The following is a 27,441-nucleotide window of genomic DNA, read 5'->3' as shown; positions in this document are numbered from 1 at the left end:
CACACACTCGGCAAAACGCACCCTCTTGAAGCGCTGAGAAGCTAAGCCATCGGTACCTGTCCAGCCAAGCCACGTAAACATTCATTTCTGCTTAAAATCGTTCATAGACTTAAACATTAGCATGGCGGAGGAATCCAAGGAGAAGCTAGCAGTTGATGTTTTGTGTCATCATCCACTTTTGAGCCATCTGTGTAGAGCCCGATATCAAACTTGCTTCTGCTAACATTTTGAGGGTCATAAAAAGATAAATAATTAAATAAATGATGATCAGGCTGAAGCCCAATAAATCCCACCACCCGGGTGACGCCGCTGGTTGGTGGTGTATGAGAGCACGAAAAATTTCGGGGGGGGCTGAAGCCCCATAAGCCCCCCCCCTGGCTACGCCCCTGGTTACACGGTACATTTTAAATACTTTTAGGTGCCTGTTTATTTTCACACTAAAGAGAAAGAAATACTTTATACTCGTGTACAAAGAGTGCCATCACAAGCCAGTGCCAAGGTGCTGCTTGCAGCATGTCTGAGTGGCTCAGTCATTGAAAACTGCAAGAAATTAGTTACTGGTCAAAGGAATAAAAACTGCATGCAATAATGAATTACTTCGTGCACTTCTTTTCCAATGGTCTGCCACTCAGTGGCGGGGGTTGCAAGGCAATAGATGTTTGTAGCTTTGTTAATGTGAAGTAGCACTGCTATCACTTTTCATCTTTCGATAACCTCCATGAAACACTTTGATTAATGCAAATTATATACATGTAACTCCCCACTGCCCTGAACACTCTACTCTGAAACTTCACGACTTCAACAAAATTCTTAAACACACATGTGCCACATTCCCACAATATATGACGTGCAATGTTTATGGCCAACCCACTTGTTATTTCTTTCACAGAGGGCCCCTAAACCACCCAGACGTCGAAATTTAGTTGTGGAGTTGCAGTTGTGTATGAGTCTTCAATAAATATGCAGCCGCGAGAATTTTTTGAAACGGTGTTGTAATAGCGGAGTTACACGCGCTTGATGACATGAAAGCGGCCCTTGCTCGTTTTGCTCTTTCCTTCGTTATGCTCTGTTCTTCGGCTTGTCTCTCCTCCTCCCCATGAGAAAAGGAAGAAAAATGAGCACGTGTACCTGCAAGCAGACAAACAGGTTCTTATTGTGGACGACATGAGCAGATGAGAATGTTGACGTCACGGCCAACTCTGAGGATTACCGAAAGGCCGGGAAAGAAGGAATTGTTTGCTGGAATTTGTGGCGTGCTCGCGGCTCGTAGCGCTGCCGCATTTGGCATTGTTCACCGTGACGGCATTTTGAACTCAATGTGCGTTTTAATTGAAATATTAAAAATTATCGGCGGTGGTTTAGGGGTCCTTTAAAACATAAAAGTGGCTCTCACAGGTAATTGACAAAGCTTTAGATTCCCCACAGTTTCACCAACCAACAGACTATTGCAACATTACCTTAACATCACCCACAATGTCCTTAAAGGGACGTACAACCGATTTTCATGGTACTTATTTTCTTCGGTGCAAAGGAAAGCTCACCGGTCAGAGTTCCTAATCACGGAATGGTAACGTGGAAAACGCCGCGAAACATTTGTAATCAGAATTTTTCCATCTGTGCTGAATATGAAGTCATTTTACACACGAGACAAAATATGCTGCAAACAGTGAGTGCGAGAGTAGTTCGTGTTCGAGCGCGGTGAGTAACTGCGCATGCGTGCACTTCACGCCCATGCGCCGCGGCTCGACATGGGCCACTGGCGGCCGCAAAGGCAGCGCCGCTTCTCACCGTGCAGCTCCTTTTACCTCGTAAGCAGCACAGAATTGAGTGGGGCTGGATAATAATATGCATACTCTAACTTTGAGGACTAATTATGGCACTCATGATAGCATCAGACTACGGACAGCAAAGTGATCGACTTCATAATCCAGCTTCAAGGCTCTTCCGCCAGGCTGAGCGACATACCGATTTTTGTTACTTTTCCACACGATTTAAAAATATAAATCCTACTCGCAACGTGAAAAGGATGTTAGAATCGGTCACTATATTTTACGATCTTTTCATTTATACCAGGATCTAATCCCATGTTCTGCCCAGTTGTCGGTCCCTTTAATATTTTTCCTGACTTTTAGCTTGCTATTTAGTTTGCCAGCAATTAATGCGGACACTTGATTGCCAGGCTTTCTCACAGGATAAGATTTTTGTAGAATGGGACAGCAAAGGGCACTTTTACTGCATTCATTGCATCTGAGAGCTTTGCCATAAAAGCCTATGGGCAGCTCACTTGTGTGCTTCAGTAGTGCTTCCCTCAGGCAAGTTCCAAGTGAACAGAATCTGCCTGACACTTGAATCAGCGACTGCACAGCTGTGACGAGATCCGTGCAATGGCATGGCTGACGTGTCCACGGTAAATATTGGTGTAGTTTGATGTGGCGTGGCAAATAAGGAGGGCCCACACTGTCAGACAGCCCACAACACAGCTTTGTGGCAGCAGTCTGCCATCTTTCTCAAGGTAATGTAAAGATCAACTAAGCATGAAAGCAAGCTGCCCACCTCACCTGTACAGGGGCTGAAGACCTGCGGTTGAGTGAGTAGCAGCGCTGAATCTGCTTGCGACACTTCACCTTCTCCTGAAATCAGTATACAGTGCTGCCGTTCAGTCTTCAACAATAAAATTCAGTCCAAATATGCATGCGAGTAATTTACATGCTAGTCAGTCATGCTAGCCATGCTAGTCATACCTTCAGCAGAAATAGAAACTTGAATGCAATGATACCTTATCGAAATACCCATTACACATTTTTACAAAGAAGCATGATGTGTAATCATTCCACAGCCTGTTTCCAAGCGTATATAGCAGTCCAAAATGTAACATACTGGAGTGTGAAATTAAGCCACTGCTACAAATGTAGTTGAACCTGGATATGGAAAAATGCGCTAGGACAGTTTCGTGAATGTTAATCATTAAGCTTATGCCAATAGTACAGTTTCCTCCTGACTAATTGCGCATGATAGGTCATACAGAAAAGACAGATGGAAAGAAAGCATGGATGTGCCATCAATATAACTGCACGAAACCGTTTACATAGGTAAGAATGAAATGCTTCTCTTAAAGGGGTCATGAACCACTTTTCCAAGTAATGATCTAATGACCTCAGTATCGGAGTTTACTGCCTCCCGAATCGATTGCCGCAAAAATTTCTCGAGTCCGTCAAGAATCAGCGGAGTTACGGGGGTTTGGCGCACGCTCCCAGCGCTTTCTCTCTTTTCTCGTGCCGACGAGCGCACTGGAAGCTAGACAGGGAAGGATGGCATGGGGGAAAGAAGTTATGTCAGCGCGCGTCACGAAACGCGATCGCTCTCCCGCTGTGATTCGCTTGCGCAAGTGCGGCTACCGTGTACTGAGGAGTGCAGCGCCGGCAAGTGGCGGCACCCCGCGGCAAGAAGCGCATCTGATCCGAACGCCGCTCGGCTATCGGCCAATAAGCATGCTATGTCTCTTGCGACGTAAACTGGCAGATCCCATCGTCAACGTGCAGACGCCCCGGCCACCGACGAGAGTGAGAACAGGCCTCTGTTTGAAAAGAGGGTGCCTGAAGAAACGGCAACTTCGCGCTCCGCTTGTGGCCTTTACGCGGCGCGCACGACTGTAATATTTGGCAGAGCAGTTCACAGCCGTGTCAGCTTTCCGAAAGATGTGTTTTTTCAACAAGCCCAAGGGGTGGTTCATGACCCCTTTAACAACAATGCATGTGTTATTTGCACGATCTTTCTTTTTACAACTAGTGGATCATCTTTCTCCTTTTTTGTGGCACCATCGTAACTGCCACCACCAGAATATGAACTCACTGAGTGTTTAAGAATTACCTAACATCTAGACCTATAAGTTTTGATGTTTATCGCCTTCCCACACGTGTCACATGCTTCATAAGTAGCAACGACCCCTCTCGAAATGCATACCTAACAGATCTGGATGTTCGATGTTTGACTTTTCACTCAACTAGTGGACTGCCCTCTCTTCCCTTTTCCGCTCATGTGATGACTGGTTGAGTTTGAGGGTTCAACCCCGGCACTACCAGTAATCGAAAAAGTTCCTCTGGTTTCTGCCAAATGGTGAAAGTCTCTGACGAGGTGGGCAAGAAAGTGAAATCAATAGCACTCTGCAAAAAATGGCTGCAACATGTTCCATGTTTGCTATAAGCATCTCGTGTGTAAAGGCAGTTCAAATGAGTGGCTTGTGTTTTAGTGCTCATCATAAAAAGCCTGGCAATGACTGAAGATAGTCCACTTCCCTTATTTACCAGGTCATGAGTTAAAAAGTCAAATCAAATTATGGGCTTCTGATGATGATCCAGCTGTCACGTTCTGTGTTACCTCCCGTGGGAGTGTTAGCCAGTGCAACTCGTAGCCAAGGTGGCGAGTGTGGCGAAACCCTCGCTTTACAGCAAGGGCTTTGTCCAGGCAGACTTGATGCCTTAGGTTAGCATGCGAGGGTTTATTGGTCAGCTGCCACCTCATGCGAAGATCACGTGCCACCCTCCGACAAAAGGAGTGTTCCACACTTGCTGCCTTGACTACGAGTGGCACTGGCTAACACTCCCAGAAATTAAGCACACATAAATACCCTACAATGTGCACAAGAGAGCGCCCTCCATCGTAGCTCAATAGGTAGAGCATCGGACACGCAATTTGAGAAGCGTGAAAAGCTGGGCCGGTTGGTTCATGTTTAGATGCGAGAAAAAAAAACAGCAAAAACTCAAGACAAGGACAAAGAAGGAGGCACATTCAAGCACACACTGTCGCCGGCATGTTGAAGGAATGAAACGGTTACGAGCCATTGTTTTGCCAAACCAGCATTCTAGGCAGGGGAAAATCAAAGATTGAACGTGAACTGCTTGAGGCGTACCACATCAAAAAGAATGGGCACGTTTGTATTACTGAACCTTCTGTGCATATCACAGAAAAAGAGTGGCTGTTTCTTTCAGGGTGTGGCTGATTATCGGGTGGATGACAGGCTTCAGCTTGTAGCGTGTGCGCGAGATAAGGAGGTTTAAGTATACGTGGATGCGCCAATCAAGTGGTTGGAAGTCCGGCAAAAAAAAAAAAGACGACAGTGTGTGCTTGAATGTGCCGTCTTTTTCGTCCTTGTCTTAAGTTTTCGCTGGTTTTTTTCTCTCATCTAAACACGTAATTTGAAGGCTGTGGGTTCAGATCCAACGGACAGAACGGGTGATTTTTTTGTCTGCTTCAATTCCTTTCAATCAGGGCTACCATCAGTACACTACGTGATTATATATGATGTCTTATGGTGCAAGAGCCATTTGATGGCCAAAGAGGACCAGTTCATGAGACAAAAGATGTGAACAATGATTATGGTGAGTGGCTATATAAGGGCCTAAAAAGTCTGCGCACTAAAGGTGCATAAAACATATAAGTATTAAAGTCATGAGAGTGACATGAAATGTGTGTAGTGAGAATGAGTGGCAAAAGGTCGTGATAATAAAACTATAAAGACATGGTATGAGCACAAGCCTCGTCAACGCCCTTGTGTCCAAGGGCCGCGAGACAGGTGCTTTCGGTAATGTAGCTACTGCAGCAGCGACCTCTGTTCAGAGGTCGTGCTGCAGACTACCTAGATATATCACGTGAAAACTATGCACATGTTTTAAAAACGCAAACAATGAATCATGTTTGAAAAGCGAATTTCTACCGATGAACATCGATGGGTGAAGTGGTATTTGCTCTCGGTAGGGTAATGGGAAGTGCCTTTTCCTTATAGGAACTATAATTCACTGCACTGAATGAGAATGTGAAGGACAGTAAGTGGTTCACCACATTTCTCACACTTGGGTGGATCACCACCAGACAGGAGGTATGAGTGTGTACTGTATGCGTGTCCTGTTCTTAGCCTTTTAAGTGTTACTTCTGTATGGCGTGACTTTGATACTGGCAGCCAGTTACCAAGGCGCGGCTTGAAAACGTGTAGTTTGTTTTGTGTGTGCCTATCCCATGAGCTCTGCCAGTAAGCCCTGAGCTTTCGTTTAAGGAAGGGTTTTAGGTCTAGTGCAGGGATAGCTATGAATGTATCTGCAGCGTATTCTTGGGCAAATGCAGCTAGCTGGATGCTCAAGCCACACGTCAGTCCAACTTAAGCAAGTGACTTTTTGAAACTGTTTCGAATCGGCTTTGTCAATGTGGCATTTGGGAACCTGTGGAGGACATTCATTCGCTATTTGTGTGCTCATAACTATAGGAAAGTGGTCACTTCCATAAGGATTGTTAATGACTTTCCATTTAACTAGGGGCAGAAGTGATGGGGATGTAATGCTGAGATCTATGGATGAGAATGTTTTGTTTGCGAGGCTGTAATATGCCGGCACTTCCTGATTCAAGAGACATGCGTCAGAAGGGAAAAGGAATTGTTCAATTAGATGACCTCACGCATCGCAACGAGAATCACCCCAGAGACTGCTATGTACGTTGATGTCCCCAAGGACCAGATAAGGTTCTGGTAGTTAATCTATTAAGGACTGGAATTCATGTTTTTGCAGGTGGTAGTGTGGAGGTATGTAGAGAGAGCAAATAGTGAAGAGTTTATTTAAAAGAACTGCTCGAACAGTCACTGCCTCAAGGGACGTTTGAAGTGGCAGATGTGTGCATGCTACTCCTGGATTAACTATAACGGCTACATCACAAGATGACGCCCCAGCATCATTCCAGTCCTTCCGGAATATAACATAGTGGCGTGGAAAATTGGTGTTCTTGGATTTTACGAGTGTTTCTTGTACACACAGCACTTTTGGTGAATGTTTGTGTAAGAGTTCTTGGACATGTCGAGGTTCTTTAGAAGACCTCTTACGTTCCATTGTATAATTTGTGTATGTATTTTGAGTGTAAATTAGTGCTGTCTGTACTGAAAGAACTGTTGCCTTAAGTCATAGAGCCCTTTCCAGGTCTTGTGATGCGAGTTTTTCTTTTTTGGCACGCTCCAATTGACACGCTTTTTTGGCATGCTCCTTCGGCGCCTGAGACGCTGTTAGGCTTGCCGTTGTGTCTATCGCCTCGACAGAGACGCTGGATGCCTGCTCGCGGGTTACGTGCACGGGTGTCAAGAGTTTTGGGGGCTTTCTGCCTGAACAGAAGGCCCTGGGCCTGCAGATCCAGAGGCCTGCATGCCTTTTGGTTGCGGAGCAGCACGGGCTGCTTCCGCTAAGAGGGCGGATGGTGCTGCCGCCCGTCCACTGTATGTGGTACGTGCGGTCGCCATGAACCTTTGTGGCACTGTTCACTTTCATGCGATGTCCGCGAACGAAGACCCCTGTACAAAAGCAAGGCATTTTCGCGCCTCCTTAAAGGAAATGTTCTCATTTAATTTCAATGTTATGATGTCTTTTTTTTTTTTTACATGCCGGACAGGCGCGAGAATAGGCAGGGTGCCCATCATCGCAGTTTGCGCAGAGTGGAGTTTTGACAGAGTCGTCTGTAGGGTGATCGTGTGAACTGCAGTTGACACAGGTTTGACGGCCGCGGCAGCTCTGAGAGCTGTGACCGAAACACTGGCACTTAAAGCAATGCCACGGGTTGGGAATGTAAGGTCTGACCTTTAGTTTCAGGTAGCCTGTTTAGAGATGCAGTAGAACCCCGCTGTTATGTTCCTCACTGCAGTGTTTTCCCTGCTGTTACGTCATTTTCTGCCGGTCCCAGCATAGCTCCCATAGGACACAATGTATGGGGAACCCCGGTGTTTCGTCGCAACTGCAGGACCGTTCCCGTACGATATGTCGCGAAGTGCGCTTCGAGCCGGCCGAGCGACCACAGAAGAGAGCGGCCACGTTGACTTTTCACGCCTTGCTTGGGCGTAAGATTAGCTGCATGAGTGGCACAAGCAACTCGCATAAAGTACCTTCTGTTGCCGCAAAGAGAAGCATAGCCTTCGAGATTTGTATTGTAGACAAGGTGTGTATGACGTAACTGGTTTTAGACTTGTTTTTAGCGCTTGCGAAAGTAAGGCCTTCGAGATTGGCTGTTTCCGCAGTCGCAATGGCATGGACTAATCATTGTTATTTGTCGGAGGAGTTCACGCGGTTTGCCATCAGACTCGTCACGCTGGTCATGTTACGTGTGCTTAGATCGTTCACGCCTACAACTGTTGGCGCCAAAAGAATCGCATACGTTGATTACATTTCTCTGCATGACACCGTTCTCAACTCCGTAGTTCTATCCATCAGCTACATCTTGGCTCAGTGCGCCAATGCGTGCAACAGTGACGAAGGTTAGAAGTTGGTGGAGCAGGGGTCATTTCCTTTGACGATCGCTTTCACGAGGCGTTCGACCGTCTAAAATGAGCCACGGTGGTCCCACACTATGCCAACTGTGCTACATTATTGCTCGGAGATACCGATGCATCCGGTGACAATCTCGCGAAGGTATCACCAAAAGCGATCGCTTGCCGAATGTCGGCCGCGCTGGTACTAGATTTATTAACACTGCAGATTGTCGAAAAAATTTTCGTGTTGCTTGGGCAACAGGCAACATAGTATGGTTTTTTTCAAGCGTAAGCATTGACATAAAATTCTGTACAACTAAATATTTTTTCGTTTTTCCTGTTTCTCAGCTGTTGTGTTTCCCAGCTCTTACAGTTATTTCTTACGCTCCCTTCAAAAACATATTGCGGGGTTCTACTGCATTGTGGTACGGTGCTTGTGGAAAATGTAACAATCAGGTGCATTGTCGGGATTTCTTTGTCATCACATCTGATTTTAATCAGCTGTACGTGTGTTCCACGATGTTCATTCCAGCCCTCAAGGACCTTACTCTCAGTCAAGTCGAGCAAGTCTTGGTCAGACGCCACACCTCGGGAGCTGCTGAGGGATCGGTGCAGCTCGGTGAGACAGGGGTGCTTCCAAAAGAGACAAGTTTTGAGAGGTTTTCATACCGAGTCTCACTTTGTACTTCAAGGAGAAGGTCCCCACTAGCCATTCTTGTGGCCTTATACGGGGGTTTCCATATAGATTTCCTTGTGGCTTCATGCTAAGAACGGGTGGTTGTCAGTTCCCTTTTCTAACCCTTCCACCACCTTGCGGGATTTCGCAGAACCAATTTGCACAATATGTGTCCATGTGCTTCGAGTTGTCAATAAATTCCCCCTCGCGCTGCCAACTGATAGCTTCCTGGTTAACTGAATGGGTAGAGTGACCGCCCCGGAAAGACGTTGGTCCTGGGTTGGATCCCCGACCAGGAGACATTTTTCGGCAACTAGGAAGCTTTCTTTCTGAGAAAACAGTAAGGATTTCCTTGTGGCTTCATGCTACAGATGAGTCAAAGACAGTTTGCCTTTTTTAAGGGACCCCTGACACAGAAATTTTTGTTTAAGTCTTTTTTACTGTAATTTGTAGCCTTGTGTCCAGCAATGACGAAAGTAAAGCGTAAATGCTCTAACATATCGTATAATTAATGCTAGCGTCGCTAATTGTGACCAATTTTAGCGTCACTTCGAAAAGCTCACCTAAAATTGTAAGAAACTAGCGCCCCACAGCGGGGGAGCGCCTAAGACCACGTGCGCTCAAGCTGTGGTGACGTTGGCAACGCAGTGTTCAAATTGTCGCGCGGTAGAGAATGAAACTATATGTGCTTCAGTACGAGTTAAGACTGTTAAGAGCATGTCCCCTCAGGAAAAAAAAAAGCATTCCCGGCGTAAGCAGCCAAAACCACCTCGAGAGCAACCCAACAACAGAGCGAGAGGGGCGAGGAGCAATAGCCCTCGTCGGGTGCCAGTCGCGGTATTGTGTGCGCCCTGCGAATAATATCTGAGGTTTAGCGTCCCAAACCACGATATGATTATCACAGACGCCGTAGTGGAGGGCTCCGGAAATTTCGACTACCTGGGGTTCTTTAACATGCACCTAAATTTAAATACACAGGCCTCTAGCATTTTCGCCTCCATCGAAAATGCAGCCGCCGCCGCCGGGATTCCACACCGTGACCTTCAGGTCAGAAGTCGAGTTCCCCGCGAATCTTCTGCTACGTCGACAATACTCACTTTTCTTGTGGAATGTTACACGGGGCCTTCATCTATGTCATACTAGTGGTGATGTCGCAAGGTCCTGCCAACTCAGGTGAGCACTCACACTTGCTTTAAAACCAAATTATTATATCGTAAAGGTAACGTTTGCCACTAATAATCAGCCAGAAGTGCCCACGTATGAAGGACAATCAAACAAAACAAACATCTTAAGGTCTTGATTTCGTGTCAGGAGCCCTTTAACTCAACATAGGATTGAGCGCCTCATGCTTGCGATGCTCGCTTTTCTTTTTGTGTTTTGTGTGAACATGACTGGTTAGGAAATGCACAAAAAGCACATTTTGCAAGAATAAATGGGTTTGCCTTCTGACCCTCTGTGCCGGTGACGAGCACCTCGACTACCAGCAGTCATTATGCTGCCAAATAAACAACAGATTGGTATTTTGGTGCGTAATTTGAAAAATAGAACTTTGACTTTCATTCCTTGTTCTAATAATGAACTTATGATTTCAAAATGATTTACAATACAGTTTCCAAAGAATAACTTATCAGTCAAAATTGATTTCACGTTTCTCTTTAGTGCCCCTTGAACAGTGCCAAAATTCCACTGCCAAGGATTCAACTATCAACATATGTGAGTTCTACAGTTTACCTTTAAAGCATTTATGGCACCATCAACAGCAAGCAATTGAGAAACACTGCCTTTATGGCTTTCTGTGCATGGGTGCACATGTGTGCCTGTTCATGTGTGTCTGTTCATGTGAATGTGTCCTAAGCCCTCAATTTAAGAGCTCAAACAATATTGTTTTTTTTCACACCCTTTTCACTAGCGCTTACTGTACCTTGTCGGTCATGTGGCTGTCCAAAGAGAGGTCAATGGCCACCCGAATCTTGCACAAGGATTCCTCCATCTTGGTGAACTTGGGCTTCTTGTGCTCTACCACTTCCCCATTTTTAGCCTTAGACTCCTCACGCTTGCGTTTTTTTTTCTCTTTCTCCAAAGCCCTGCGTCAAAACCAGAGAGTGACAGCACAGCATAAAAATGGAATGTAAAAACACTGAGCTTGAGTATACAATGGTAGCCCTGTGCCAACTACTAAAACGAGCCTTAGTTACAGATCTTTCTTAAACAGCCCACATATTTCCTTTGAAATCAGTCACAGGGGTTAAAGGGGCCCTGCAACACTTTTCCAAATAATCGTCAAATGGCTTCATTAAAGGAGTTCATTGCCTCATGAATCAACTGCCGCAAAAATGTTTAGAATCTGTCAGGTACGAGTGGAGTTACAGGGAGTTGTTGCAAGCTTGAAGCACTTTCTCCTTTCATACCAGCGAGCATGCTGAAAGCTAGGCAGGGGGAGGAGGGATGACAGGGGGGCAAGAAGCTACGTCCATTCGTCAGCATGCGTCATGACCTTGAGCACTTCCTTTTTTTTATATAGTAATCACCCTTCGCACCCTTTTATAGTAAGCACCCTTCGCGATACCTGTCTACCTGTCTTTAGCACAGTTGCGCATTGTCACAGTCAGCGAAATAGAAGAAAAAATCCAAAATTTATTAAGGTGAAAACCTTAGATGCCTCATCAAACGCAAAAATTGACCGGCGCCCCGCATCAGCGTCAACACGAGTGATGCAAAAAAATCACCACGTGATGACGTCACCATATGACGCCATCATTACGTCACATATCACCTGCATTTATGAAGTCATCATGACGTCACACAACGTCACATGGTGACGTTATCACATGACATCCTTGCTTTGTCAACAGTGGGCCCATCACGGAGGTAGCGCAAAACCAGCCGAGGTGTCTCCGATAATGGAGGCAGTGCAAAACCATGTTAGGCGCAGAAAGCTTTCAGAGGGTGGTGGGGCAGGATCAACACATCGACAGAGAAAAAGAAGTTGGCTTTCGCCTTTGAGTCGTTTTAGGTGAATGCATAAGGGAGCCTGCGAGTTTTTACCTTTGCTGTAAATAGACTAACCTAGATAAAAATTATAATGAACAGCGTGCGCCACGTGTACTTTTCAAAATACGTATAAATAGCCAAAAGGAAGAAACAAACTATTTGTCATATCATTTTTTTTTATATATCAAACCAATGCTAGAATGTACAATCTATAAGTTTTCAAACTTTTGGGGAGCAGCGCTAAAAAACACACGGACAGAGACACATAGCAGACACGACGGGCAGTGACTTACAACTCATCTTTATTGCAATCAGCAGTGCAAATATATGTGCCATAATCACTCAAAATTTGTTGTGTCAAGTCACGTTCTACCAGGAATGACAAAAAGCGACAAAAACAATCTTTTATGAATTTGTTTAGCTAGCAGAGGGTTCATATGGACCATGTGTGCAGGAATGAAAGAGCACTACGGGCAAACATAAACAAAAACGTAATGACTGATGGAAGCTTCGCGTGAAAAGGCAGAAACACGAAAAATCTAAAAGAGTTCAAAAACAGAGATCTGCAGGGGAAGTAATGATGCATTAAATAAAACCTCTGAGATAATCAATCTCTGCATCAGACAGAACAATGGAAGACCTGCTAACGCACTTGTCTCCTGCTTTATGGATTAAGAAAGCTTCCACAATTTCGCGCTGAACTTTATCTTTCCCTTTCTTAAGAAACAGCGTTCGTTGAAAATCAGGGGTGCAGCCACAGCACTTGCAATGCTCACCCAGAAAACCCCTCGTTTGATTGCGCACATTAAAATTATGTTCTTTAGCTCTCACATTAAAGCATCGGCCGGTCTGACTGATGTACTGGTGACCACAACTCAGGGGAATGCTGCAAACGTTCAAAACACGCAGTGTAAACTTGTTCCGGTGTTACGTGATGCAAACACAGCGCTTGTCTCCGTTAGTCAAAGCACGCAACTTTGATAGTTGAAACTTTATGTGGCATAGTTTACAATTTATTTCTTCACATGTTATTGTGCAAAAATGCAAAAATGAAACTCATATGTTATTGTGCAAAAAATGAAATTATCTAGACATTCCAGCTTTAAGCACGTCATATGCTGTTGCATTACATATCCTGCCACGCTAAAGTTTGCTGCACTGCTTCCGCCAGCCGCAGGGGAGCACACCTGCCTTGCGAATTGTGAATGCATCGGCAGACGTCAGACTTACACCTCTGGAACAAATTTCGGATGTCTTCGTGGAATAAACATAGCTGTCCTGCTGATCCCTTCATTCCTCTCGTTCCCAAATGTCGTGCCAATCTTCAATATCATCTATAAAACTCCTCTTTTAGGGCTTCTCCTTGTAGGTTTCAGCAGTGTATGTTATGCACCATTTGTACCGTGCTCTTTTTTTTTTCCATATTGTAACGGTGTATGCCTTTCTAACGATGTTGTACCTGTAGCAGGCGGCCATTGGACTATGCAGGTAGGACTAGCAGGAGGTGGACGAAGCGATTTCGATCTATTTTCGGGGTTCATTCCTGTTTGGAAATAAAAGCGCGAATAAGTTTCTCGATGCTTACTCATTGGATGCATATGGTTTGAGGTAAGGGGACATAACCCGGCATGGAATTGGTAATTGTCTTTTTTCAAGCCAGATATTTAGTCAAGTGAATATACTTTGCCCCATGCCTTGTTTAATGGATATATGCTATTCCTGCATATTCCAAAGCTGTTGCGGCAGTATCATGTAGCTCTCGCACCATATGGCGGAACAAGACAAAAGCTCGACCATCAACAATGTGGGCACACAAAGCAGGCTGTGCATGTACATGTCGCGTCACGTGACCACTGAGAGCAATGACGGAGCCACGGAAAAAGAATGTTTCTCTATAGTGATTCTATGTAACGAGACTGCGTGGTGACCTTTTGTTTGAGTGGACGGCTGGAAATTCCAAGAACGTTTCCCCGCTCTGGAGCTCTGCAATCGCTCTTGTGATGATAAGTTATAGGTACAAATTTATTATATTACATTTATTACTGCGATTACAATACAACATTTGAGATATAAAATAGTAACGACTGCAAATAACGCACAGAATAGCAAGATGTTAACTATATAAGCGCCTGGTCTATTTACTTGTAGCGTGCCCATTCCAGGTAAACCAAGGAGCCCTAGATGCAAGTAGCAAAAGAAGTTCAGTACTTGTGCCTCATAGAACTTTTATAAATAGCTTGCCCCACATAAAAAAAACTTTTTTTTCGAGATGACATATGTGGAACATATATATGTATGCACAACGTATGTGGAACAATCTTAAAGGGACACTGAAGAGAAAAACAATTTTTTATGTTGTCAGAAAACTACTCTTTTACAATTCCAAAATCACTATGCTCTGCACGACAAGACTCTTGGTAAGCGAAAAAACGCACAAAAAGAAAACGTGGGTGGCGATGCCACCTTGAAATTCGCGCACCAATGTCCGTGATGCCATAGATTTTGACGGTGTCTACTAGGGCCTATGTAGTTCCTAATCGGTAAAAATGTAGCGCAATGACCTTTGAGGGGGCCATAGACATAACATAACAAGTTTCGGAAAAGTCCGTTGAGTGAATGTCCCCGAAATGACCGTGCCGTCACGCGCGGAGATTTCGATCCGAAATTTAAAAATGGAACTTTGACCCTGACTTTCTGCTCTATTAATAAAGTAATGACAGTGAAATTAATGATATTAGAGTTCTCAGAGTACACTTTATCAATCTAAACCAATTCACTGTGTCTCTTTAGGAAATGAGCAAAGTCCCCAGCCAGAGCCCGCCACCTCAAGCCCGGGCCCGACCTAAGCCTGCAGGATCAGACCCGAGCGCGGCCAGGGCCCCTGCCGTGAAAACTACTTTACCCGGCCTGGGTTTTCGGGTAGGCCCAAGCCCGTGCAGAGCTCTAGTTTGCGCTTTCAGAATGGCAAACATTTCTCGTTCTCCCGCCATGAGCGTCAGAGAGAGCTGATGCAAGCCAACCGTGACGTCCGTGCACTAGAGGCCAAAGCTAAGCGCCAACGAAGGGAAGACTTGAAAAACATAGAAGTAGCCTGATGAAGGAGGGGCATCAGCTTCACTGTTTCGATAGTGTTCGCGAAGTGGAGCTGGCTGGATTTTTGTTCTGACAGCCCTCTCATGTCAACGGTGCACCTAGAATCGAAAGTACAACCACAGTCATGCTGCAACAATAAGTTAAGGAAAAAATTTTTCAACAAAAATGTTTCACAGTTGCCGCAAAGTAAATTCTTTATACATAAATGGCAGATAGATGTAAGCTGAACGGCGACATGGGCGTAAAAGTTGTGAGGTTATAAAGGCATGAACAAGACACAAGCTCCTTTTCTTGAAAATGCTATTCACTCTTGCACATACACTAACATGTCTCGCACAGCAATATTCCTGTGCAAGCAAATTTATAAAGGCAGCTTAAAATATTTCAATATATTATCCACGAAAAATCAGTATTTCAAGGAAATTTATTTACTTTTTATTTTTTTATCAATAAAATGGGGAGACAGAACATCCAATACGCAGATTTTGCAGTGTTCTTTGTAACAAGCTTTAAACAGTCCCAGGTTTCAATGTCACTGATGTTTACCTAGCTGCTAATGCAACTTCCGTAATTTACTCAGTCTGTGCAGTCACATACCTGCGGTTTCACATGCAAAAACTATATTATTGGGAAAGCTGTAGTGGGGGACTCCAGAATAACTTAGACCCCCTGGGCTATTTAACATGCACCTAAATCTATGTACACAGGGTGTTAAGGGCTGGGGGGTTTGCCAGCTATAACCTCAACGATCAGCTAAGGCCGGCTGTGAGGGCCCAGGACGCTGGCCGAGCTCAAAAGATCCTGGACTAAGGGCTACCTGGTAAATAAAGATGCTTATGCTCTCTCTCTGTAAGTACACAAGTGTTTTTGCATTTTGCCTTCATGGAAATGTGGCTGGGAATCGAACATGTAAACTCGTGCTTAGCAGCTCAGCACCATACCTGCTAAGGTATACTATGCTGGGCAAGCACAATTTCATGACTGCGCATACTCCCAACATATGTAAATCAAAACATCAGCGATCCAAGCTCATGCCTGAAAACATTTCTGCGTCCCAAGTGGTTCAAAGACAACTTGATTTAAAAACATACTTCTGTGCTTCCACAACCAGCACAACGCGCATGTGTTGATCTTTGGAAGCATGACCAATTTGTATGGCATCTTCGATGGGTATTTACACTGACAACTTCACCAGCTAAAGCAACTACACTGAACATTCACTGGCAATTTTTTTAGTTTTGTGCAGTGAGGACAATAATTAGTTTTTATTTTCTTCAATACGACAGGTGTCAGAAAATGAATGCATTGTCGCATTTTGAGCATGTACATAGTGGAATAACTAACAGCACAACAAGGTTAAAATACGGACAGTAAGAAGAAAAGGACACAGCGTTGAAGTCGATGAACATCCACCAACTAGCCCAACTCGCGATTCTGCTTCAGCATCTTTGTACATATGCTGAAGTCAGTCATTAGTTGTTGCCACTGCGCTTTGGGCAAGCACGTTATTTTTCGAAAATAGCATGCGTAACCAAGCAACATAAACCCTACACACACAATTCTAAAGCTCTCTGTTATTACTGGCATAATGATTTATTATGAAACGTAAACTAGTGTCTCTCGGCGACTGACGTGTGCCACTTGAAGGATTCTTAACAAATATTTGGCTATACCCCAAATTGATTGGCTATAATTATGCAGTTCCGTAATTGTGCGTCCTCATGTTTAATTATTATAATTTTCCAGATTGATTTGGGCGCACAAAATGCACGTTGAATGACCATTATCGGCTCCAATACAAAAACTTGTAATGTTCCCGAGAAACACGCAGCACATTCTCAACATGAAGAGATAAGAGGGCAGTGCTGGGACGAATACAAAGTACGAGATGAAGACAGGACATGCGCTGTACTCACAACTGAAGTTTTTTTATTGAAAAACGCCCTTTATATGCAACCAGGATCGGTCGCACAAATTGTCACAAAGAGTGCAAAGCGAACAACATCATGATAACAGCAGGGACACAGCTTTTTTTGAAAAAACATATACAGCAAAAAACTATAGCATAAACATGTGATAAAAGGCAGATAAAAACTAGAATATACGTGTGATATGTCACTGTGCTATACACGTGCAGATGAGGTAGTCACTCTTTAGGTGAGAGGGTGACAGAGGACTGGCTGATGCATTTGTCTTTTGATGCATCATTCGTCCTAGCGCTGCCCCCTTGTCCCTTCATTATGAACACAAACCAACTCGCCCACCTATCTGTGATTCTGCACATTCTCAACAGGTTTAACCAAGGTTTCGCGTTCATGACAGGAGGTTGTGGTTCGTGACATCAGAGTCGAGCATTGAAGGCCTCTGGTGATATTAAAAGGTAAATGCTGCCGCCGGCGCGTACCTGGAATTCGCTTAACGTTACGCTGAATTCCGTGAAACTACTGTGTTCTCAGTGACGTCCGAATACATACCTTCTGTCCGGTCTCCGCTTGAGCCAATCTATTCTTCGCAGAACACGTTTTCGGTAGCGTTTCGACACCGTGGAGTTCGGGTCATTTACCACGGCCTCCAGTTCGGAGATGGTCATCGAGTTGAACTCCTTTTTCACCGGTTTGTCACTTGCACCATTCGCATTTACAAGCTGCTCAACATCACGGCTGTCGGAGTTGTTTTCGAAAGCTGCGTCCCGTTCGCCGTTTTCATTCTCCATTGCTTCACTGATGCTGTGCGCACGCGGAGGATTTGTCCCGATCAAATACACTGCACGAATTATATTACTCGCAGAGGCAGGCAAACCACACTCAACACGTGGGTGAGCAGGAAAACACAGACCACGCGCAGCTTGCACGCACGCTTGCTCGCGCTGTCGCTGTCCATCGCGCAAGTAGCACAAGTAGCCCAAAGCAAGTTCCCATTGCTCTACGATTGCCGGTCTGTTTCCCCGAGTGACCGCGTGGTGGCGTCAGTTTATTACCCTCTCGCGCGTTCTCGCGCGGTCTCTCTCTGCTTGATTGCTATGGTTGAATTGGTTGGTTGGACCTTCGCAACCTGGCGCAACCCACTGTGGGGGATCCATAGAGTAATGGGGATCGGCCATGAAACGGGCGGCACCTTATTTTTGAGATACAATTGTTTTACATTTCAAATATGTTTGTAAAAAGGATATGTAGGGAAAAACTCACACTAATATTCAAGGCTAGAAAAACATTAGAAATATATATATATATTTCTTTTTTTTTTTTTTTGAAGCCAGTATGAATGAAAAATAAAATGAAATTAAATAACCTAATAAGCAATTCGCTTTGTCTCCCGTAGAAAATCGCATACGGCTTCGAAAACGTTCCTGTGGCTGTGGCCCAATTCAATTGCCCCAAAGGAAAGAACCATCGGAAGGGATAAATTTAATCCCATCCTTCGGAGGGGTTCCTCTAGCAGTCTTTTTCTTTGATTTTTGTACAATCTGCATGTTATAAAGAAATGGTGCAGAGATTCACTCTCGTTGCAGTGGTGGCATAAATGTGTCTGAGACAGACCAGACCTGTGCAGGTAAAAGTTCAGTGGGGGAACTCGGCATCGTAGTCTGGTGATAGATATTTCTGCCCTTCTGCTGGAGCACCATCGATTTTTCCACGAAAAGTCAAGGTGAAGGAATTCGGATGTTGACAAAGGAGATTTACCAATGTCAACCGACGTGGCAAACTTTTCAAATCGCGCCGAAGAGACAAAGGACAACGTCGGTAAAATAGAAATTACGGGACCATCGCGTGATGCAACTGCAAGCGCGTCCGCACATTCATTGAGGGTTAAACCTTTGTGACCTGGTACCCACACCAAGCGAATAAAACGTAAATGTCTTGGGACAAGAGAATAAAATACTTCTAAGGTACATGACATGTTAGGTGCCGTCAATGAAGAACAGACAGACAGACAGTCTGTTAAAATGACTACTTCTGTTATAGATAAGGGTAATTTACGTAAAGCTAGGATGATTGCAAGTAATTCCGCTTGATAAATAGGTGTAAAATCAGGCAAACGAATTGAGAAAGACCAATCCAAAGATAATGATGTAATTCCCACTCCTGCCTTTTCTTCACAAACTGAATTACACTGTAGTTGAATGCTGCGCAGCCGCTCGCATTTTCTAATTTTATGCAATCTCTTTCACATCGTATTCGGTACTTCCGAATTCGCCTATTTGTTTATGATAGCGTATCACGAAAAAGAGCGTCCTAAATGTGTATTATCATTCGAATGTAAGCGCTCGAAGGAAAGTACTCTGCTGACGACGAGATCGATCCCGATGAAAATGTAAATAAAATTCACAGGTTGAAGTAATAAAACGAGATATAGCAATTTCATAAAGACAAATGCAAAAAAAAAACGTCAGAACAAGTGAAGAAACAACCGGATACTGAAGCTTCAAAAACTTCCGTCTTTCCCCGTGACAACGGCTTCTTTTGATAAAGCCTGGCGTAGACAGCGTAGACACTAGCGCCAGATTCCCCTGTAGGTACTACCGATATTCTCTGGTACTACCACAGAACACTTAGTATTACTGTAAGAAACATAGCAGTACTGGCAAACGAGTCGTGTTTCCTCGTGTGAAAACGGACCGGCTTGAGAATCGAGCCCCGCTGCATCTATGTATGTTGACAAAATTTCACCGTTTCTTCCCAATTCTCTTGCAAGAAATTGCGATCGCATGTTTTTTGGATGCGACTCAGATCGAATGCCAGAAACAAACTGCGGCTTTTTCGGCGGGATGAGAGGTTTTCGGTTGCCCACCTGATAATATTTCCATTGTAGCGACGTTTATTTTATGGTTGTCAGTCACTCGAACTATCGCGAATCCCAGTTGTTCAGTTTCGTGCTTGGTGGTTTCCAAAGTAGTTCACCATGAAGTGCATGCTCTGGAAGTACGCCACTAAGATCCGCGGAACCGAGCGTGAAGGATCAAGAAGCACAAAAGCGAGCCACTAGTTCGCTCCTTTCCGAGGCCGGCATGTTTAGGGCGCCCATGTCTACATCTCCCAGGAAAAGATAAGCCTTTGCTCGATCTTTATTTCATCTACGACGAGGCTGTACATTTTGGCTTGCTCCGTCCCGAGGCACTCCATTCCAGTGTTGAGCTTTTGTTTCACTAGTTCAATGAAGCCTATTTCTCCGGCTGTTCCCAGGTATACTTTTGAAGCGTTCTGCACGGCAGCGCGAGGAGCAGATCTGTCCTTATATATTCATACGACTTTGTTGAGAGGTTCCGCAAAATTGCACACTGTCGTATAGTACGTGTTTTCCAGGGGCGTAGCCAAGGGGGGGGGGGTGAACCCCCCCGAAATTTTTCAGTTTTGCTTGTGTATATATACACGCACACACACAAACGCACGCACGAACATACATAAAGTATGGTTGAACCCACCCCCCCCCCCCCCCCCCCCGAAAAAAATTTCTGGCTGCGCCCCTGGTGTTTTCACACCACGTCGGTTTTTGCGCCTTGTAATTTAGTACTTGATATAATGACTCTGGCTTTAGTGCTGCCCTGATCTGAGTCCCTGGCGCGACTTGAAGAAATTTGCTCACGTTGCCTTCTTCCTTCAATTGTTGCAGCTCCTTCATCGACAGTGTTGCCTGCGGAAGTTTCTTTTTGTTACCTCCATGCGCTTTCTTTCTCGCGCCATTTTTTTTTTTTTTTTCGCTCCAAGAAGGCTGATGCGGAGCTCCTACTGTCGGCTTGAACACCTGACCTCGATCAAGGCACGCGCGCGCCTGCACCCTAGCTCTTCCGCTGGCTGCGCATCTGTTGGCTCAAGGAAGTTTGCGGGCTGACAGACAGTATAGTCACTAGTCGCTGTCACAAAAGGCAAGTCTTGGATGTCGCTGAAGAAACATTTCTGGTTGCTGCCAGCTACTGGGCTCAGTGGCTTCCTCCGGCGTGTTCGCGCGAACTTCTGGCACCGACGCAGGACGCGAATCGGTTTTTTGACTTGGCAGACTTAGCAACGCGTCCGTCGAGGAATCACACTTTCTCTTCTGCATGCTGCTGCAGCTCACCTTAGGTGGCTCCTTCTTCATGTACGATGTGGATAATGAGGAAACACACAGGCACTGCATCGGGCTTTAGCATACGCCTCTTAGTATTTTCGCGAAAGTCAGCTTCCCAAAAATGTAGGCTGCACACGGTCGAGTAATTTAAGGTGGAATTCGGCAGCCAGTTCTTTCTTGCGATAACTCGTAGCCATCGTTCACGTAGCTCCGTATTCGCTGGTATCTCGTGAAAGGGCACTCCTGATTCTTTCTTTCGCTGTCTAAAAGTGCATAAGAGAACGCAACAGCAGCGCATAGTGACCGATTAAAAGGCAGGAGGACATCACCGCTGAAGCAAACAGATGGACCTACAACTGCCTCTGCGACCAAATTTACGACGGGCTAAACCTGTCGTGTAAGGTGACTGGCACGCGATCGAATTATCACTCCGGTAAGAGTCATACTGACAAATTATTTCAACTTTATTTTTATTTACATATGAATACGAGTTATTTCAATGTGATGGCAACAATACCGAACAACGTTCGCGATTCTTTTTAGCAGACGACAGAAAAAGCACCAAAGGCCGGCGCGCGAGCGGCGGAGAGCGTCGTCTGCAAGAGGGTTCTCGAGGACAGAGCGTGGCGCCACCTACGTTGTGACGTCATTCATAGGATGCCGGCTTGTGTCGTCTGCTGGAACACTGCATATCTTGCGCTTTTGCCGTAACGCGTTTTTCTTGTGGGCACCGCGCGTGCTTCCCCTTTGTTTTGAAGCTCATTTGAAGCGATATGATCTGATAATCCGGGCAAGCAAACCATGACTCATTGCCCCCGTTGGCTCCCGCGTGTCTAATTAGCATGCTACAATCATGACCTGCCGGCACAGCTAGCTGACGCCCTGGAGGACGATGCAAGTGACGTCGTGAAAGCTAAGCTGCTAATACATTATGAAATACTTTTCCCGTAAGAATTCTCAGGAGAACGAGTGAACTTGCAAGCGAGTGAACTTGCAACAATAAAACGAACGAGTGAACTTGCAACAACGAGGGAAACGTACGTCGCACGCGCACTGGCATACACCAAGCAGAAGCTGCTAGCACGCAACTTAGCACTGTTTATGCGGCGATATCTCCAGCTGGCCAGCTTCACGCGCTGAGAATTGAAAGTGGCGCGCCGCAACTTCCCCCGAACGTCACGTTCCACATACGTTCCACATACGTAGATCATCCGTACGTCATAACGATCGCAGCGCCGGCCTCTCCAGTGGATGCCCTCACGGCCAATAGTAGCGTTGTAATTATAACCAACGTTTTTAGATGATTAGAACTATCGCCATGGCGCCATATCACAACTTTTCATTAATTGTTCCCCCCCCCCCCCCAAAAGGATATATATACACTTCGAGAATTATCGACTGTCTTCTTTTTAGGTATGTGTGTGTTTGTGAAATGAAGGTGTCACGCCGAATGTGCTGTGGTAGTGGATACGAGTCATGCAAAAGGTTCGTGTGTTTATGACATAGCGAAATCGTGCGCTCACTTTGAGTGCTTCCCAATGCACGCTACAGTTATTCAAGATCCTGCAGTTAAGAATCGCGCGTTCGTTGAGGTGTGACTGCTCATTATGTGACACGAAATCCTGACAATGCTGCAGACCTGAGTTTTTGAGCATAAAATACGCTCGGATACATTTTGTTTTTCCTTTAAAAAAAGACTTGCTACTTTCTCCACACTTCTCTTTAAATATAGGGACATTCATGGACAAGCGTAAGAACATTGGGGATTCGTAGGTACTTTTTGGCTTGAGCGGGGATTTTATGGCAAACTCGGTCGGCAACGCTGCTGCAAAGCGTGGCTGCGAAAAGCACAAAACACTGTAGTGCAAAAATTTCGTGCACTCTCGTTCTTTTCGAGAAGGTGCGAGAGTTATGCTTGAGAGCGCCACCGCTTCACTTTAGCGGGCTATTTGAAGGTCGTAAATTACAACGTTCGTTCGGCGACGATCTTCGTTTTGGCCGTGAATGTCATGTCGCACGCGGAAGCGTCAGTGAAATAGCGAGTGAATTTTGGGAAGCTGATGACCACGACAGCTTAAATATGTCTAAATGTTAACAGCGCATAGAAGGTTTCGAAAGGGACGAGACCAACAGGTACATCGACATTTATTGTCGTGACTGTGGGTGCACACCCCGTTTCAATCAGAGCAAAGTAATCGCGAGGCATAAGGTTTAGCTAACTCGAGAAGTTATCAAAGCTGAGTTGATACATAAGGTGGGTGATAGTTAAGTGCGTTAGCGCACCCTCTATCGCGCTTTCAAATCAATAACTGGATTACCTGGCTGTGCTTTAGGGCATACGTGGTGGCACGCTCGAAGCATTTCAGATGATGTTCGATGATGTGAGCATCTTTCTCTTCTTGTCTTGCACCCTCTCTCTTGCCTTGTATATATGCACCCTTTTTATCGAAATAAAGCTAGTTGGATGTCAGCGCTCTTTGCCTCTGTTTGTCTCGTCCCTTTCGAAACTTTCTATGCGCTGTTAACATTTAGAAATGAATCCCCACCAACTTGCCAAAGTGTCAACCCTTTTAAATATGTCGTCAAGTCTAGACAAACTGTTAGCATGGTGCTATATATCCAGCTTGACAAAAAAAAATAAAGAAAAGCCGGTGCGCGCGCTGTATCGCTTCAATAGCTGTCCCGCTTTCGGCAGAAAGCCAGTTCGCAGTCGCGGTCAGCTCGGCCGCCACATAGAGCACTCCATTCAGTGCAAAATACCTAAAGGAGTGTCTACAGCCGATCATACATACTCAGAAATGCAAACCTCCATGCAAAAAAAAAAAAAAAAAACGCATACATCGTAGGTTGCTGGACTCGCGCGAGTCCAGCAAATACTCCCCACTGCACGTCATAGGGGATATCATGACAAATGAGTGACAGTATTTTGACCTTTATATTCATTACAGATGATATTGTTTCAGGCTACAGTGAATGAGGTTGAAGGCATCATCAAGAAATGGCTTCAGCATATGTGCTTCACGCAGGCTCTGAAGCAGGAAAGATGTGAGAAGAGGGCAGAGGAAGCAGCATTTGAACTAAGGGCATTGCCTGTATGGATTCTGCATTGTGCTAGCTGGTATTTTGAAAAAAACAGCCACTTTTGTTTTTTGTGATTGTAGCATATATTAAGTTCACTTGATATATGTTTATGCTAGTTCTAATGTTTAGATGGAATACCTCATGGTAGTGACACTCATTATTGAAACATGCTGTTATTGCCTCGATGATGCTGTTGAGGTAATTTTTCCAAGTCCAGCTAGATTACCCCTAGCTAACATGCTTTTCCTTCATACACTACTCATTGAGCATCAATTTTACCCGCATTTATGTTAGCTGTGTGTCATTGTTAACACACACGCACATATATGCGTGAATTTTTATATTTTCAGGCTACCAGTGCACAGCACCACCATCATGAAGCCTGGGTGCTCTCGGGCCTTTGATATATCGAAGACAATAATTTGACTACGAAAGCAATCATATATGTATAACAGTCTCATTATATAGTAGCATATGGTACAACTCCCATGGGTCCCTGCACTTAAAAATAAATGTCATTTGTAGGCTTGTGCGAATAGCAAATTTTAGGTTCGAAGCGAATTTGAAGCGAATATAGTGATTTTGGTCGAATAATTTCGAATCGAATTCGAATAGATATCACATATTATAAATAATGGGGGTGCGCGAATATTCGAAATTTCGAATATTTTTCGAATAGTGTTTGCTATTCGATTCGATTCGCAGTGAAATTTTACTATTCGAACTATTCGCACTTCCCAAAAACAAATACAGTCAACGTCCAATTGAAAAGTGACCCCTACAGATTTTAAATATGCTTCACCTCATCACACTCCAGTATTGCGGCAAAGCTGTTTTTCAAGCTCCGTTACGGTCGAACTTTACAGTCAACCTCCGATTGGAAGTGGTCCCTAGATTTTCAATATGCTTTACCTCATCGCACTCCCGTATTGCGGCAAAGCTGCCTTTCAAGCTCCGCTATGGTCGCAAATGGATTAACTGAAGAAAACGCTGGTTCCAGCATGAAAGATGTGGCAGAGGTGGGGGCTCAGTTAGTGCTGTTTTGGACCAGAAATTTGGGCAGGAAGTTCGAAAAATCGGACGCTGAAGCTTTTTAGCATCCGAAATTTCAGATGTTCTATATATGTCTACGAGGCAGCTTTGGAACTCCGGACTTGTTGAAGGGAGCACATTGTCCGCCACATCAGTTGGACTTCCACAGAAGTTGGAAGAGGAGGAGAGGCTGAGGAAATGGCATCTTTGCCTATCACGTGTAAAGTGTTGTCAGCAACACTTTGGTTGCACCAAATCATGTACATAAATACAATTTGGCCTCTACATTCTTGCTAAGACAACTATGAAACACCACCCCGTGCCAGCGCTTCATCAATCTAGCAAAAAGAAACACTTTCATGTTGCTATCTCATATAAGAACATATACTTAGGGATTCTCTGCAACTTTTTCTGTAATTTCACTATTCGAAAAATGTTTGAGAAATAATTCGAAAATTATTCGATTCGATTCGCACTGAACATTTATTATTCGAATTCGCTTCGCACCCAGAATTTTGCTATTCGCACAGCTCTAAATAAGCATATTTGTCATGACCCAACCAACCTGCACAATGTTGTTTTAATTAAGGCGTACAAATGTCATTCTTTTTGGTTCAAAGGCAGTGGAAGTACCCTTAAATAAAAGCAGGATTTGGCTTTCGGTAGAATGCAAGCGATAACCTGTAAAATGTTACATTTTAAAATTTACTGTACTTAGGGCATATAAGCCGGTATAACGCTACCGCATTAATTCGAGCTCGGTTATTTTGAAATCCCGCATAATTCGAAGGATTTGTGCGGCCCCATATTTCGCAGTGTAAATTTGAGTGGATAATTTGAAGCGGCAGTCAGCACCAGTCCGGTTAATTCGAAAACTTTGCCATGTGCCACTTCCTGATCCTGATTTAGCCGCAAACCCGCAGAAACGATGGCCCTTAGGAGCCACAAGGCAATGCAGTGTAGCGATACTAATGAGTGACAAGTGAAGCATCCCAGCCTCGCTGCTGCCAGAGCAAGAAAAAAAAAAAAAAAGCGGTCTTGTGGTCAGCTGAAATGTGCGCCTGCGGAAAAGAATACGTGCTTCACTGCAACGTAGCGGTGACACGCGGGCAGCCTGACGCATGCTTCTGGCAACGTCGGCGCGTCATGATTTACCCATTCTTTCTGAGAAAATAATAGAGAAATGAATAAAGGACGATCTGACGGAATTCGCGAGGTATGCGAACCTCCGATTGGCGGTTGTTCCGGCAGTTCGCGCACTTGCACTGCTGGCGAAGTACTGCCTGCAACGCTGACTTCGAAAACTCAGTTTGAAAACTTCAATGGTCATTTTTTCCACCCAGAACACATCGCGAATTCCGTCTCACTGGTCATTATTAAATTCTTTATTTTACCAGAAAGAATGGGCGAATGGTAGCATCATGACGCGCTGACGCTGCGAGGAGCAGGTGACATGCTGCCCGCGTGTCATTACTGTGTTGCAGTGAAGCACGTCTTCTTTTTCGCGGGCGCGCATTTCACTTGATCACGAGACCGTTTTTTTTTCTTTTTCTTTTTTTCTTGCGCTGACAGCAGCGAGGCCCGCCGTTTCCCCGGTTTAGAGGCAAAACTGGGACCGGGGATTGCTGGAAAACATAACCCTTGGAGCCGCAAAGTAGCAGGCACAGCAAACAACCACCTCTGATTGCTTCCAGTAATTCAAAGTTCCTTGCATCCCACTTTTTGTATGTTTGGTTAATTCGAAAACCCATTTAATTACAAGATTTTTCACAGTCCCAGTGACTGAATAAACGAGGTTTTACTGTATGTTTATTTAACCTTGAAGTGGGGATTCGCGGCAGTGCGAATTTTTTTTTGAAAAGGTGTACCCACGGTATAGCACTCCTCCACTGCAGTGAAACCACCTTTACAGGAGGGGGTTACATGCGGTTTATATACATCTATTTGTTCATTTCGAATACTTCGAAATTTCCGATAATTTAAATTCGAATCGAAGCGAATTCGAATACTGTATTATTCTTTCGAATATTCGAGGTGCTCGAATATTCGCACAAGCCTAGTCATTTGATATACCAATGTTATATGTAGAACTGCTGTGGAACCTACGGATGTTCACTCTTGTCAAAATGGACGTGCTCTATTGTATTAATATTGCCGATATCTTATCAATGTTGTGTGTGGAACTGCTGTGGACAATCTATGTATGTCCACTGTCGTCAAAAGGGATACCCTCTAGATATTGTATAAATATTACATGAAC

General features: G+C 44.7%; 1 protein-coding gene across 3 annotated transcripts in view; it reads right to left on the bottom strand.

Moving 5' to 3' along the window:
- LOC119391189 (tRNA methyltransferase 10 homolog A) overlaps positions 1-17,912 on the bottom strand; it is a 39,756-nt gene extending 21,844 nt beyond the window's left edge. Inside the window, exons 1-3 of one of the 3 annotated variants that reach the window (XM_037658876.2) lie at positions 17,501-17,912; positions 10,864-11,026; positions 2,559-2,630 (exon numbers count right to left, since the gene is read on the bottom strand). In XM_037658876.2, the coding sequence (XP_037514804.1) occupies positions 2,559-2,630; positions 10,864-11,026; positions 17,501-17,739 (474 nt within the window). In that variant the 5' untranslated portion in view covers positions 17,740-17,912. The remainder of the gene's footprint in view (positions 1-2,558; positions 2,631-10,863; positions 11,027-17,500) is intronic. The other 2 variants (XM_037658865.2, XM_037658869.2) reach the window with 2 other exon arrangements.
- Between the last annotated feature and the right edge of the window lie 9,529 nt (positions 17,913-27,441).

This window comes from Rhipicephalus sanguineus, chromosome 1, assembly GCF_013339695.2.
Source record: "Rhipicephalus sanguineus isolate Rsan-2018 chromosome 1, BIME_Rsan_1.4, whole genome shotgun sequence".
Taxonomy (NCBI): Eukaryota; Metazoa; Arthropoda; class Arachnida; order Ixodida; family Ixodidae; genus Rhipicephalus; species Rhipicephalus sanguineus.
The sequence above is the reverse complement of the archived record's forward strand: the minus strand, read 5'-3'. Positions and strand labels throughout refer to the sequence as shown.